The following is a 12,941-nucleotide window of genomic DNA, read 5'->3' on the forward strand; positions in this document are numbered from 1 at the left end:
CAAGAAGTCATCCTTCACCTTCTCCCTCAATTCAGGGTACGGGATTAGCCCTTTCAGTATGACGCGATAAGGCAAAGATAGTGGGGGGTCTGGGGAACTTCTCATTTCATCATATATTCGCATCGCTTCATCTGGCAATCCACTGTCGAGAAAGGCCCTAATAAGGTCTCCAAAGGTATGCTGATCAAAAAGGACTTCCTCTCTCTTCAAATCATTCCATACTGTCCTTGCTTCATTAACCTTTTTGTTTCTGGCAAGCATCATGAGCATATCCCTGTAGAAGAACATATCCGGCCGATACCATGTTTCCTTCCGCACCACATCATACAACTGCCAGAGAAAATGCAAGTCAATCAGTTATGTGAAGTCTGGGTACTGCTTGCAGTTAATGTCAATTTAAACAGTCATGAAAAGACAATGGAGGGAACAAAATTAACATATAGGAATGGAACTCAGGATACCAAACATAAAGGGCGAAGATTATCTTGATAACCAGTAACCACAATTCACTTTCAAACTAGCCACTGTTCCAACTATGCAGTTCAACTCTCACAGAAGGTCATCCTGAAATCGGTCATAACTCGTCCTCCTTAAATCCATTTACTACGATAGTCCATATGCCATTTCTCTCAGGGCAAAGTCTGACAAAAATCTCCTTGTCGGTGCTCACACAATTAAGTGAAGCACGCAGATGGCAAACAAGATGAAAATAAACATGCTTCACACCTAGAAATTAAAAAGAATCACAGGCATAAAGTGTTCAATCTCCATGAAGCACCACAAAATTTATGACGATGCTGATGCCACAATTACATGACAGACATCTTGAATTAATGATACTCGTCCCTCTAAGGTCAACAAAATACATCAGATCAAGCAAGCCAGTCTAACCCTTATGAAAACTCTCACTCACCAATATTTCTCAGTGCAGCAGAAATTGCAACCTGGATTTTCCATTATCATAATGCAACAGATATAACATTCAACATCCCCTCTTACTCGTTCTATCTCCGACTAATTACTTTATGAGAATATCCCTCTCTACATCATAATTTTAGATCCAAACTAATAGAAGAATGTTGATCACAATTCCCATAACAGAATACAACTACAACTGTGAACAATCGAAAAGTCAATCCAAAGACTCAAACAAATTTCAAAGTGCAATCAAGTCGATTAAAAGTACAGATAGCACCTCTATTCTTACAAAATATGTTAATGATGAATCCTTAATTGTCAATTAATCACTCAATCTGTGCACTTCACAACTACAACCACCACAGATTGATCATTCTATGACTAAAATTCAATCTATGTCTCCCTGTGCAGTGACATTAAAGAGAGAAGAGGGAGACAACCATCTTTATGAGGACATTATGCGATTTCATCAAGGCAGATTCCACAAATTAAATTCAAAAGACTGATAACATATAGTGTGACCTTCATGCAGAGAGGGACGAGGTTTTGGCGTTGAAACTCGGCAAGGACTGCAACAAGATCGGATTTGAGGAGGCGGGAAACATGGGTTTTCATGAACCGGTCAAACCGCAATGGGTGGCTCTGCAGGCGCTTGAGCTCTTTCGCCACCATTAACCCCTCCTTTCCCATTTCCTTCTTCCGCCGCCATATCGACAAGCTAGGGCTAGATGCTGCTCCCATTACGACATTTCTAGTGTTAGTTTTAAGTGGGTTAGAGTGCAGCAACATTCGACCTGAGGCCTGCCATAGCAGTTTCTGACCTTGACGCGACATTCACCAGGAAAAAGATTGTGCAACTGAGGAAAAACAAATTAAGCTTTTATTGCAAGCCTCAAACAAATCATCCAAAGCTAAAAACACCTGATTTCTAATATCCCAAGTTCAAACTAACTTATAGAGTGTCAATAAGACTGAGAAACCATTCCTAATTGTGGTGGGGCACAAATATGGAATAAGTGCAATTTTGGTCCCCATTTCCAAATTTACAGCAATACCTTAATACTTCCACGCAGTTCGGACACTTACCCGAGTTCATCCAGACCATTCTGAATCCAGCTGCTTCGTGTTTTCAAAGAAAAAGCCCTTCGTAGCAAAAGATTAACTAGAAAAACTCACCGGACCGGGTATAACGGAGAGAAAATTTCATACATACAGGAAATTGATAGGTCAGCGAGGGAATAGAGTTCCGCAGAAGAGAATGAAGAGAATAGATGTTGGTTCCGAAGCTGAGGAGAGTGAGAGATGGAGAGGGTGGAAACGAATTAAATGGTGATGGGCCTCTCTGATGTAAAAATGGGCTTTGTCTAACGGGAATTTCGTATTTGGGCTTCCATTAACATGCAGCTGAAAAATTAGACAGTCTATAATTTGGGCCTATGCACAGAGAGAGAGAGAGAGAGAGAGAGAGAGAGAGAGAGAGAGAATGGGTCTGAAAATCGGAGAAAAAGTGGAGAAGGTGAACGGAAAAGAACTGAGTTACGGCGATTTTGTGGAAAAGTATCTGGCTCGAAACCAGCCCGTAATCCTTACCGGGCTCACGGAGGATTGGCGGGCCTGTAAAGACTGGGTTTCCGATGACGGAAAACCCAATCTCCGCTTCTTCTCCACGCACTTCGGCGGCTCTAGAGTTCAGGTACACACTATAGGACGTCCGTGCGACTGATATCTTGTTGTTTTAGGATACTATTAGATGATGATCTCTATATTTTGTAGGTTGCGGATTGTGGTACGAGGGAATTTACGGATCAAAAGAGGATAGAGATGTCGGTTTCCGAATTCATCGACCGTTGGCTAAAGCTCTGGAGTTCTGATAATGGTGGGGCTGATGGAACTTCGTTGTTGTATTTGAAGGATTGGCATTTTGTTAAGGTGTGTCTGAAACAAAGGTTGCTCTTTTCTTGGTTTTCTGTCAAAATGTATGTTGGAACGCTAGCGAATTTTGTTTGTAATTTGTTGTTTCATGAGTATGCGAGTATTAGAGTTGTTCTTTCCTGTTAAAGAAATTTGTTCACGAGTGCTATCAGTTAGCTAACATAAGTTCTAAAGACAATTTGATAGTGCAAACTATGGTTCAAGATTCCACTTGGTTTCGTAGTAGAATCAAGTCAAAAATTGGGAATGGAGTACTGATTTTTAGATGAAAGGATACAATTTTAGAAGAGTTTATGTAATCAGGTCCACTATGACTTGTTAGAGGTTCATGCTATCTAATTCAAGGATTTCAAATGGTTCGAGGTTTATAAATACATCTGTGCAGTAATTAGTTTCCAATGTCTTACTTTGTGTTATAACAAAATTTGTGTTTGTGGAGAAGACGATCAAGAATATAAAATGGTTTTTGTTTGTCAATGCTCTTGAGAGAATATGGTTGACGTCTTTGGTGACTATCTAACTCGATTCTGGGTAAGATATTTTTTGATTTTGGGTTATGCATTCTTTTGTTCTCTTTTGTTTTTTTTTTCCTAATTTTGGTGGATCAGATATTATCTTTGTTCCTTGTTAGTTGTTTTACGTGAAACATGACGTATTATAGCAAATAACAAAGAAAAAGGAGAAGTATAAGGTCTTTTTTCTTCTTCCTTTTTCCAGGTCCATGTCCTTGCTCTATGGGTAAGCATATCTAAGCATGGAGTCTTCGAAATGTATCTCTCGTGGTACTTATGTTTAATGCTTAAGTTAATTTAGTGATTTTTATGAGGTTTGTCACTTCAGATACAAGCTTCATCCATGGCATAATGCTGATGAATTGTCTTGCTAATTGAACGTTTTTGCAGGAGTATCCGGAATATGTTGCCTACAGGACACCAATTTTTTTCCTTGACGATTGGCTGAATCTCTACCTTGATAAGTACCATATGCATGATAATCCTGACAGTTACCAGGAGAGAGATGAAGTTAGTTGCTCAGACTATCGTTTTGTATACATGGGAGCAAAAGGTTCGAGCATAAAGCCAGCAACACCTTTTCTTCTCAGTCTTCGATATAATTTCTGATTAATATGCTGAAAATTGTTTCAATATATATGCTTTATCTTGGAGATGAAGTGTGAAACTTTGGATCGAAGTGCAGGTACATGGACACCTCTTCATGCTGATGTTTTCAGGTCATATAGTTGGTCAGCCAATATATGTGGCAGGAAACACTGGTATTTCCTGTCCCCAGATCAACATCACCTTGTGCATGACAGGTACGTGTAATTTTTTTTCATTTTTTTAATCCGGCCATACAAATTTCTGAGTACAATTTCATAGTTCATCAAGTAAGGGTGAAATTACAAGTAACTCCTGAAGCAACAGGCACGAGGAGGGAATGCATCATCCTCCTTTCTATCTTCATTTAGCAAACACTGGAAAGTTTTTGAACACAGAACCTGTGTTATGCATCTTCTACCCTTCTTTCTATCATAAATACAATGTTAACGTGAATATGGGGTGCAGCGAAAAACTACTAAATGTTCCTGCAGTTGTATAAATGTGTCCAACTGCTCACGAAAAGATCCATAATAAATGTTATATCTGCACTGAAACAATATTGTTTGGTATTCTGAAAATATGACTTATGCTTCTATATTTTCTTTAGATACATGAAGTCGTCTGTCTATGACATCTTTGAAGATGTTAGCAAAATGAAGTACCCTGGATTTGAGAAGGTATGTCACGAACAAAGACTGCATGTGTATCTTATCTTCCCTTAGTGTTTTTATTATTTTTGTGGAAAGTTTTCATATATTGTTATGTTTGTCCAGGCGATCTGGTGGGAATGTACTCAAGAGCAGAATGAGATCATCTTTGTCCCCAGTGGGTGGTACCATCAAGTTCATAATCTGGTAAACTTGCCATGTACACTTAAAATTTCTTTTTCCATTGTATTTGGTCATAAAGTCTGCACATTATATGAATGTATTGGAGAGATCTTTATATGCACTAGGCATCAAGACAGAGCATTGTAGATACAGTTACGGTTACAATTACATTAACTTCATTTGGTGTATGGATCGGTTCATTGGTTTAGCCCATGGAAACATTCAATATACACTCTATTCCGCTATATTTCAGACGTAAGCTTAGTCTCAGTCTGTAATTTTGGAAGAGTCAGGGTGATCAAAATCAGCTCCAAAGAGAGGGAAGAACTGGCACTGTTTAAATTAGTCTAGTGATCCAAATAAAATAAGCTGTCTAATATGCGATAAGGATAATATGATAACTGAGTTGCAGTCTGCTGGTCTTACTGTTAAGTTCCACTCTAAGATAAATGCTTGCAACCAACTCTCAAGTTATAGAACAAAAGAATTTCAAGCTCAACATTCAATAAGTAGGGATTGAGTTCAATAAGTTTCCTTTTGTTCTTGAGCTAGTCCTGGAGTAAATTAGCTAGCTCAACCTTGTTAATTCGGCTCGTGGCTTGAGCCTATTTAGTTTGTGAATAAATAATAAGTACGATGTTTTGATTTTTGTAGTTTACATATCTCTCGACACTCTTTTGAGAACATTATAAAACACCGTAAGAATTAGATAAGTTCTTACAACCCAGTCACAAGCAATAGAAGAAAAAGTTTAAAACTCTAGCTCAATAAAAAAAGGGATCAAGTTCAAACATAATCTCACTAATAACTGAACTGAATTTTCAGTCATGTGCTAAAATTACTTAACAGTCTGAGATTCTTCGCAATCCATGCAAGAGCTCCTGTAATTATCTGGCACGAAATTTGTTGATCTTTCTGTTACTAGAAAGAATCCAATGCCAACAGTGAATAATGATTTTCAGGAGGATACAATATCAATCAATCACAACTGGTTCAATGCCTACAACATTTCCTGGGTGGTAAGAATATCATATACAAATACTCTGCTGGGACAAGCCTTATATAATGCAAAAGGTATGTATACGCTTACGATATCTCATCTTGCCAGTGGGATTTGCTTTTGCGAGAATATCATGAGGCTAAGGGATATATTGAAGACATAAAGGACATATGCGACGATTTTGAGTGCCTTTGCCAGAGGAATCTTGCGGCTAATGCAGGTATTCTGTAGTTCACGATATATATCACTTAAGACTAAAGTGGCATACTTTTCAGAAGCCTGCGTGGTCTCAACTTATGCATACAATTTTACTGGAGAAACCCAAGTTTTGAATCTCCAGCATTTTAATTGATCAGCTTGATAGTAGAGTCCTTGCTAAATCTAGTAAAAGAAGATAAATAGATCAGGCTGCCATATTAGACTTTGGTGAGATGCCACTTGGCACAATTGAAACTGAACTGGATACTACTCTTGTACTACTGATCTACACATATAGGTGCTGTCTTGTAAGAATTCATTCAAGAATTGTCTGGTTTGCAAAATTATTCTTCCTGCCTTACTCTTGCCTATCTGTTTCTTGTAGGCATGGATTTCAGGGATTTTTTCATCTTCATGATTCGTTTTGCCATAGCCAATCTGGTCCTACTTTACCAACTAGCAAGTGATATCAAAAATATCAACTGGAGTTCATCTGAAATAGCTCGGCATTTACGTTTCAACCTTAAAAGCATCCAATGCATCACTTTGAAGATGAAATCTGTAGCTGTGTGGGAAAATCATGGTATTAATCTCATGGAAACTATTGTGGATCGCTCATTTGTGGAGTTCTGCAATGCATTGGAAAGAACTTGTAACATGATGTACAACCATTGTGAAAAAAGTTTCAATGCAAGTCAAAATTTGGTGCAACAGGAGCATCTTGTCGACCTTTTTGGTTCTCGTATTTGTAATCCTGACGAGCTAGTTACTTTTCTTGATGGTGCTCTCGAGCTAGTTGGAAATATAAGTTGATGAATATTTGCTTGTACTTCTTGTGACGATTTCTGAGGCTGTTGCTTTCTAAGCAGAGTTCTATTTCTTAAAGTTCTCATGAGGTACACTGTAATACAAATTCGCCGTTTTGGAGATTCTGCTGCCGTGTGGGGTCATTACACAGTTGAAGGTATGAAATCTGTATTGTAGCACACTCCATCCTTGACATTGTCAGTTTAACTAATTTGTTGCATTTATATTTCTGATGATTTTACAAAAAGTAGTACCTTTCATTGCCATTTAGCAGAAGCATTCCTAGTCATTACACATGTGAAATATGACTTGAGAAGGAAAAAGTACCTGGACAGCGAAGGACACATGATCGCTGCAGAAAACTTTAAATTGGTTGAAAGTTAAACTACTATTTCCTGTAACATCTTACACTTGAAAAAAGAGGTCTGAGAAAATTATTGACTCCATAAACATAGTATTTTGTGTAGTTCACATACTGTACCACCGGTAATAGGTGATATTCTTGGAAACAATTACCACTAGTTATTCCTAAAAGATCTAACTTTCGGATTTTGGTGATGATGGGATTCACTGTTTCTCCTAAAGTTCTTTGATACGTATTCTGCATCTAGTCGAAATTTCCACTATTTCTTTGGGCATCTAATGCTTTCTTGTTTCATTTTGAAAGGTCATGTAACCAACCTAGGTACATTGAGTGGAATCTTTCTTTCTATAGTCTCTTCAGAGATGTTTTCTCTTCTCTTCTCTTCACTGGCATCTCTACTGTTGGGACTTTAAGTCTGGTCGTCTGGGTTGCTCATCAGCGGATTGGATTTTCTGTTGCAAATTATATCGACATACACATGCCACGTGTATAAGGATGACATCGTGTATTTTATTTTAGCAAAGATCTTATACACGTAGCATGTATATATGTCGAATGTAAAACTGAAATAAACTTTGCAATAGAAAAAGAGAATACCAGTAGTTATTGTGTTGGTGCATTTGTTTGACCACATCTGAACAAACACACTTTCCAAAAACAAATTTCAAAGAGAGTTGGGGAGCTGTTGGAGTGAGTGAACAGAATCTTGATTTCCTCTTACAGTGGTACAACAGGGGTCATCTAAACAGTAGTTGGAAATTGCAATAGTTCCAATAGTAGGCCTAGGATTGACTTAATGATGGAAATGACATCATTCCGATCCATGAGGTTCTTGATAGATTGATCGATCATGTCCAACACACTCCTTTCATCCATCGTCAAAGTGGGTGGCTGCTCTTATGATTTTAGGACCAGTTGTCCAGTTTGCTGTAATATGATGTTATTTCATTTGAAACACAAGCAGCTAATCAGTTACTGAAATGTCGAATTTATATTTTTTATGCCAATTGGTTTTCTTTAGAATGATCAATGATGACATTACGTCTGCAGTGGGACTTACATTATATTGACGTGGCATTATCATGACCGTTGGTTCATCGAACTCGCATTGGTTTTGTGAGAATAGAGTATTAATACATTCAAACTATTACATTTTTTTATGGCCAAGTAACCGTTGGAAGAGGAGAGCCCTATGGCCAATCCAAACCGAGTGATTAAGATAACACAAAAATCTTTATTAGGACACAAAACTTCATGGTCTTCTTGCATGTAATACAAGACAAAACGCCTCCGAATTACTTGGTCTTATTTCATTATTATCAAATTGTTTCTCGAAAAAATCCACAGGTTCTTGATTGGAGAAGTTTGCGCGTTTTAATTATATGTATTTTTGGGTTGACTGCGCCTTAATGATTTTTCTAATCACAACAAACAAACAAACCTGTCTTGGTGGCCTAACTGAGATACACTCAATTGTCTTATTTCCCTTCTGTCTTTGTTTTATAGCTGGTTTTTTCTCCTCTCGTTTAGCAAAACATTGTCTGAAAGCTAGTTTGGTGAGTCATCTCAGTATTAATATTATAACTTTCGTCTTGAGTTCTGCCAGATATGTTGGTATGGCGCTTTCGCCGTGTTTCCCACATGCATGCACACACAATTAGTTGTATTTCCATGTTGACTTGTGCTGATGTATGATATGAAAAATGGCATTGTAGTCGATTATCGAGGGTACTTTAGTCTTTTCGACATCCATGGTTTTGTTTTCTTAATTAATTACATGCTTTCTACAAGGACAGGGAATCACCATCAGATGATGTGAAAAGGATGAGAAAGAGCAAATACAACCTCTTGTATACATATCATCAGTTTCACAACTCAAACATTTACATGAAGTTCTTGAAGGGGGAACATCAAACCTGTTAGAACTTAGAAGGAAAGGACTTTTCTTGTCTGAAAAGAATGTAGAAAGTGAATTAAGAAGAAGCCTAGGTTAAATGAAGGGGAAGTACTTGGTCGGCTTCCGATCCAAACCACCATCCATCGAGTGAGACCCCATCCATAGACGATGGTGATTTTTTCCGGGACTAGTAGGTCCCAGAACCTACCAAGTACAACCCATTAGCGAAGGAGGTTCAAAAAATGAAGCCGAAACCAAAAAAAAAAAAAAAAACCCAAGAAAACCAAACTACTTGACTGAATAATAATAATGGGTTATCTCTACATGATTAAACTCACTTATTCTCTTCTTTATATTATGGACACCTAGGGTTCCTTCCCGGACCGCCATAGTAAAAATAATTCCCCCAAGCATTGTTTTTCCCAGCTCTTATATCATAGCAATTTGGATGATCAGCCAAAAGATGTAGATTAGACAAAGGGATCAAGCTGTTGTCCCAGTCTACGACTTGCAAGTTTCTGAAGTAGGAAGCTTTCCCAAATCCTTCATCCGCGAAATGGCCACTGCCCATTTGTGTCGACGTGTGATACCCCATTGATCTGCTGTTCACTATCTCCCCACCAAATTGTATCATGCTTGCATGGCTTTGTAGATGACTAAACAAGAATGATGGCCAATATCCCACGAGCAGCCCCGACCCAAACTCAAGCCACCAGTGCCCGTGCTTTGGATCCTACACGTGGAAAAGCTGTTAGTACTGCAGACTAAGTTACATAAATCGCTGATAGAGTTGAAGTATGAGAACAACAGAGCTCAAAAATGACTATATTGCAATTCTTACATCTTCAAACAAGCAAGATTTACAACAACCTGAGAAATAATTAAATTAAGTAGTGATCAAACACATGCAAAAGCTTGCTCGTATTAACTAGGAAATGATAAATGAGAACGAGGGAGATAAAGGTGGATTAGCTATGCTCTTTGGGAAAGAGGAGAATCTTACAATTTTTTTATGTTAGGACCGTGGGAAGTAGGAAATAAAATATTAGCATAGGTTGGTAAATCTGCTAAAATGTTGATGTGTGTGCATTGTTTTTATCCTTGTTCACTAAAGAATTAGTAAAACTGAAGGATTTGATCACCTAAGAAACTCTCTACTTTACCTAATTGTAAGGAAAACATAGCTTAGTTTGACTCGTTTATTGTATGAACTTGGTTGTTACAGTATGAACATACAATACGAAACATACACACCTTCCAGATCATAATGCCAATATCGAACTGTCTGCCATTGTAAGATGACCTTGGAGATATTGCTGCTCCAATAGCGATTTTGTTGTTGATTTGGACAAAGCCTGAACATAGTAAGTTGTAGCATCCCGTTGCTTGATATGCATCAGTCTGTTGTTCAACGACGGATTAGTACTTCATTTCTATCATTACATATATATACAGTGCTCACAAGCCTCTTGTCTCTGTGTTTGTGTTTGTTTTGACAAAGTTAGACGAATGATGTTGTCATGATACTAACCGTCCAATACGTGAAGAACCTAGGATAGTTGTCTCCATATAACTCCGGGCTGACCTGACATGTATAAACATTTGTGTAAGCGAATTCCCAACACCAAATCTCATATTCAAACTATAGGAATACATAGAAGACTTGATGGCCGTTCTTGACTATCCGCACTAATGTATTTATTTCTGATTAATTCAAATTTAGTAAACCAGACAGCAATTTCAGTGAGCATTCTGTAGAGGGTCTCCGCTGTTACAACTAAATGCATCGTCAGTTGGCAGATATTAGTCATAAATTTTGTACTACAGAGGTTACAGACCTGCCAGCCAGCTTCAATGGTATTAAGATCATTCCCGAATGAGCCAGAAATGACCCATAGTTGTGACAGACTGAATTCATATTGGTCGGTAACACGCGGTGCCCACACATTTATGCTTGCCTTTGCTCCGTAATACTGATCCCCGTTCACAAATGCCACTGCATGCTGTGATTAAAGACATTGTAAGTTTAGTACTAGCCAAGTTAGGAATATGAATTTGTCTCTGTACGGAACATTTCACACGATGTCCCGTTGCGTTAGTTAAAGAACCACGTTTCTTGGTAGGAAGCAAAGAAACAGAGGTGGTAATTAACTTTTCAGCTCTGGTAAATTAAGATACTAAGTACTAACCTCATGATCGCTGCTCATCGTGTCTCGACGGACGCCCCGTCTGATTTTTCTTCCGAATCTACGAATCGTGCTAGCCCTTAAAACATCTTTCTCTGTTATTCTTCTTATTGGAATCGTTCCTTCTGGGCATGATTCGCCGGCATCTCTCCAGGACTGTAACGTCTCTGCTATCGACTCAACGGAGTCGTGTCCCTTTGGCCTTTCTGGTGGCTCCTGCATTTTCATGTACACAATTAATTAAATGGAATCAAGAATCTAGTCATGTTGATGTTGCCCCTCTTGCATTTGTCTGAATAGTAGTACTTTTGTTGTTTTTGAGTAAATCTTGTGTAAGAAAAGAAATTATGGAGGAAAGGAGAGATTAGTCTTTGTACCAATGGCTTCTGCCCTTTTAGCTGAGGATGATCAAAAGCTGGTTGAAGATGAGATTGAACGCAATCAATTATATCACCATCAGGGCTCTGAAAAATTTTAACCAAATAAAAAGTCAGAAAAAAAAAAAAAAGAAAGAAAGAAACATTCATCCTTACATATACTCAAGAACAGATGTAACATCAGACATTAACCTTAAAATGTACCTGAATTGTCTTGACAGCAGGCTTGTTGATCTTTCTAAGGTAACTTCTTATTCTCTTCAACTTGTGCAATTCACGGCGCGGCCGGAATGTTTGATGGGCAGGCAGACGGCTATTGGAGCCGTCTGTCGACACGAGGGGCTTGGAACAGACAAAAGTAGTTGAGGAAGAAAGAATGAAGAGGAAAGAAACAAAGGTGAAAATGATTGGGAGTTTGGTTGTCTGAGATTTGGAAGAAGCCATATTTGTTGTGTGTACAATTGTGCTTGTTTTTACTTGTGATGACAAGGTGGTTGTGTTTGTATGCATTTGTTGCTGTTGTTGTCTTGTAATGTGATGAGAGCTGCAAGGAAACAAGAGGGCTCATTCCAAAATTTTGTCCATGGAAGCTCAACTGCAGCTACCACCACTTCCATACAAACAAGAAAATGAGAAAAAAACTGGCAGAAACCATTCAAAGGAAAAGTTAAAAAGAGGCTTGCTTTGCTCAAACTCACCAATTTCTATACTTTATTTTAAAACCTCAATTGACAGATAGAAAACAACTATATAACTCTCTCTCTCCTCCCTCTCTCTTTCTCTCTCACACATTACACACGCACAGGCACAGTGAGATTCTGGTTTCTTGGTGCTGTGTTCTGACATGGAGAACCTTCAGGCTGAGGTTATTAAAATAGTGTCTTAACAAGTTGGGTGTGAAGCCATAACAGCTTGTGGTCAAAAGGTTTTTTTTTTCTTTTAGATGGGGACTTTGATAGGCTGACACATAAATATTGCTCTAATGGTACTGGTCCATGCCTATTTTTTCAGTTTCCCCTCTTTTTTTGGATTTTGAAGCATGTATTATACGAAAAAGTCTTACCCAAATTAAATCTGTGCAAATCAAATCAATTACAAAACAAGTGTGATACATTTGCTACGTGTTTGGATAATTTTCCAACGCTTAGCAGTGAAACTTACCACATCTGCAAACAACAACTTTTGCTTTCTTGTTTGAGGTTGTCTTTTGCTTGACCACAAAGCATTCCATGTCTTTGAACTATATATGTTTGCTTTTACACTCTCTTGCTTGGACCAAAACAGTTTCAGATCGTTTACTTATATTTTTGCTATACAAACATTGAAATTTTT

The 12,941-nt window shown here is 38.1% G+C and overlaps 3 protein-coding genes across 5 annotated transcripts; 1 reads left to right on the forward strand and 2 right to left on the reverse strand.

Moving 5' to 3' along the window:
• On the reverse strand, positions 1–2,209 carry LOC105157459 (pentatricopeptide repeat-containing protein At1g62350; the record flags this gene model as incomplete). The annotated part of the gene is made up of 3 exons (XM_020692474.1): positions 2,005–2,209; positions 1,441–1,775; positions 1–330 (listed from the first exon to the last, which is right to left on the reverse strand). Coding segments are annotated over exons 2-3 (642 nt in total), but the record flags the coding sequence as incomplete, so codon positions are not given.
• Positions 2,265–6,863, forward strand: LOC105157257 (jmjC domain-containing protein 4). Of its 2 annotated transcripts, XM_011073622.2 has the most exons (10): positions 2,265–2,611; positions 2,692–2,847; positions 3,568–3,588; positions 3,753–3,915; positions 4,048–4,165; positions 4,558–4,627; positions 4,724–4,804; positions 5,743–5,799; positions 5,889–6,000; positions 6,364–6,863. In XM_011073622.2, exons 1-10 carry the CDS (start codon positions 2,402–2,404, stop codon positions 6,789–6,791), a joined length of 1,416 nt encoding a protein of 471 aa, XP_011071924.1. In that variant the 5' UTR covers positions 2,265–2,401; the 3' UTR covers positions 6,792–6,863. The 2 variants fall into 2 exon arrangements, with proteins under 2 accessions (XP_011071924.1, XP_011071925.1); XM_011073623.2 differs by lacking the exon at positions 3,568–3,588.
• Positions 8,975–12,462, reverse strand: LOC105157258. 2 transcript variants are annotated; one of them, XM_020692407.1, is made up of 8 exons: positions 11,814–12,462; positions 11,610–11,696; positions 11,236–11,448; positions 10,885–11,049; positions 10,578–10,631; positions 10,301–10,447; positions 9,385–9,779; positions 8,975–9,250 (listed from the first exon to the last, which is right to left on the reverse strand). In XM_020692407.1, exons 1-7 carry the CDS (start codon positions 12,117–12,119, stop codon positions 9,402–9,404), a joined length of 1,350 nt encoding a protein of 449 aa, XP_020548066.1. In that variant the 5' UTR covers positions 12,120–12,462; the 3' UTR covers positions 8,975–9,250; positions 9,385–9,401. The 2 variants fall into 2 exon arrangements, with proteins under 2 accessions (XP_020548066.1, XP_011071926.1); XM_011073624.2 differs by having other exon boundaries at positions 8,975–9,779; positions 11,814–12,461.

Source organism: Sesamum indicum, linkage group LG3 (genome assembly GCF_000512975.1).
Source record: "Sesamum indicum cultivar Zhongzhi No. 13 linkage group LG3, S_indicum_v1.0, whole genome shotgun sequence".
Taxonomy (NCBI): Eukaryota; Viridiplantae; Streptophyta; class Magnoliopsida; order Lamiales; family Pedaliaceae; genus Sesamum; species Sesamum indicum.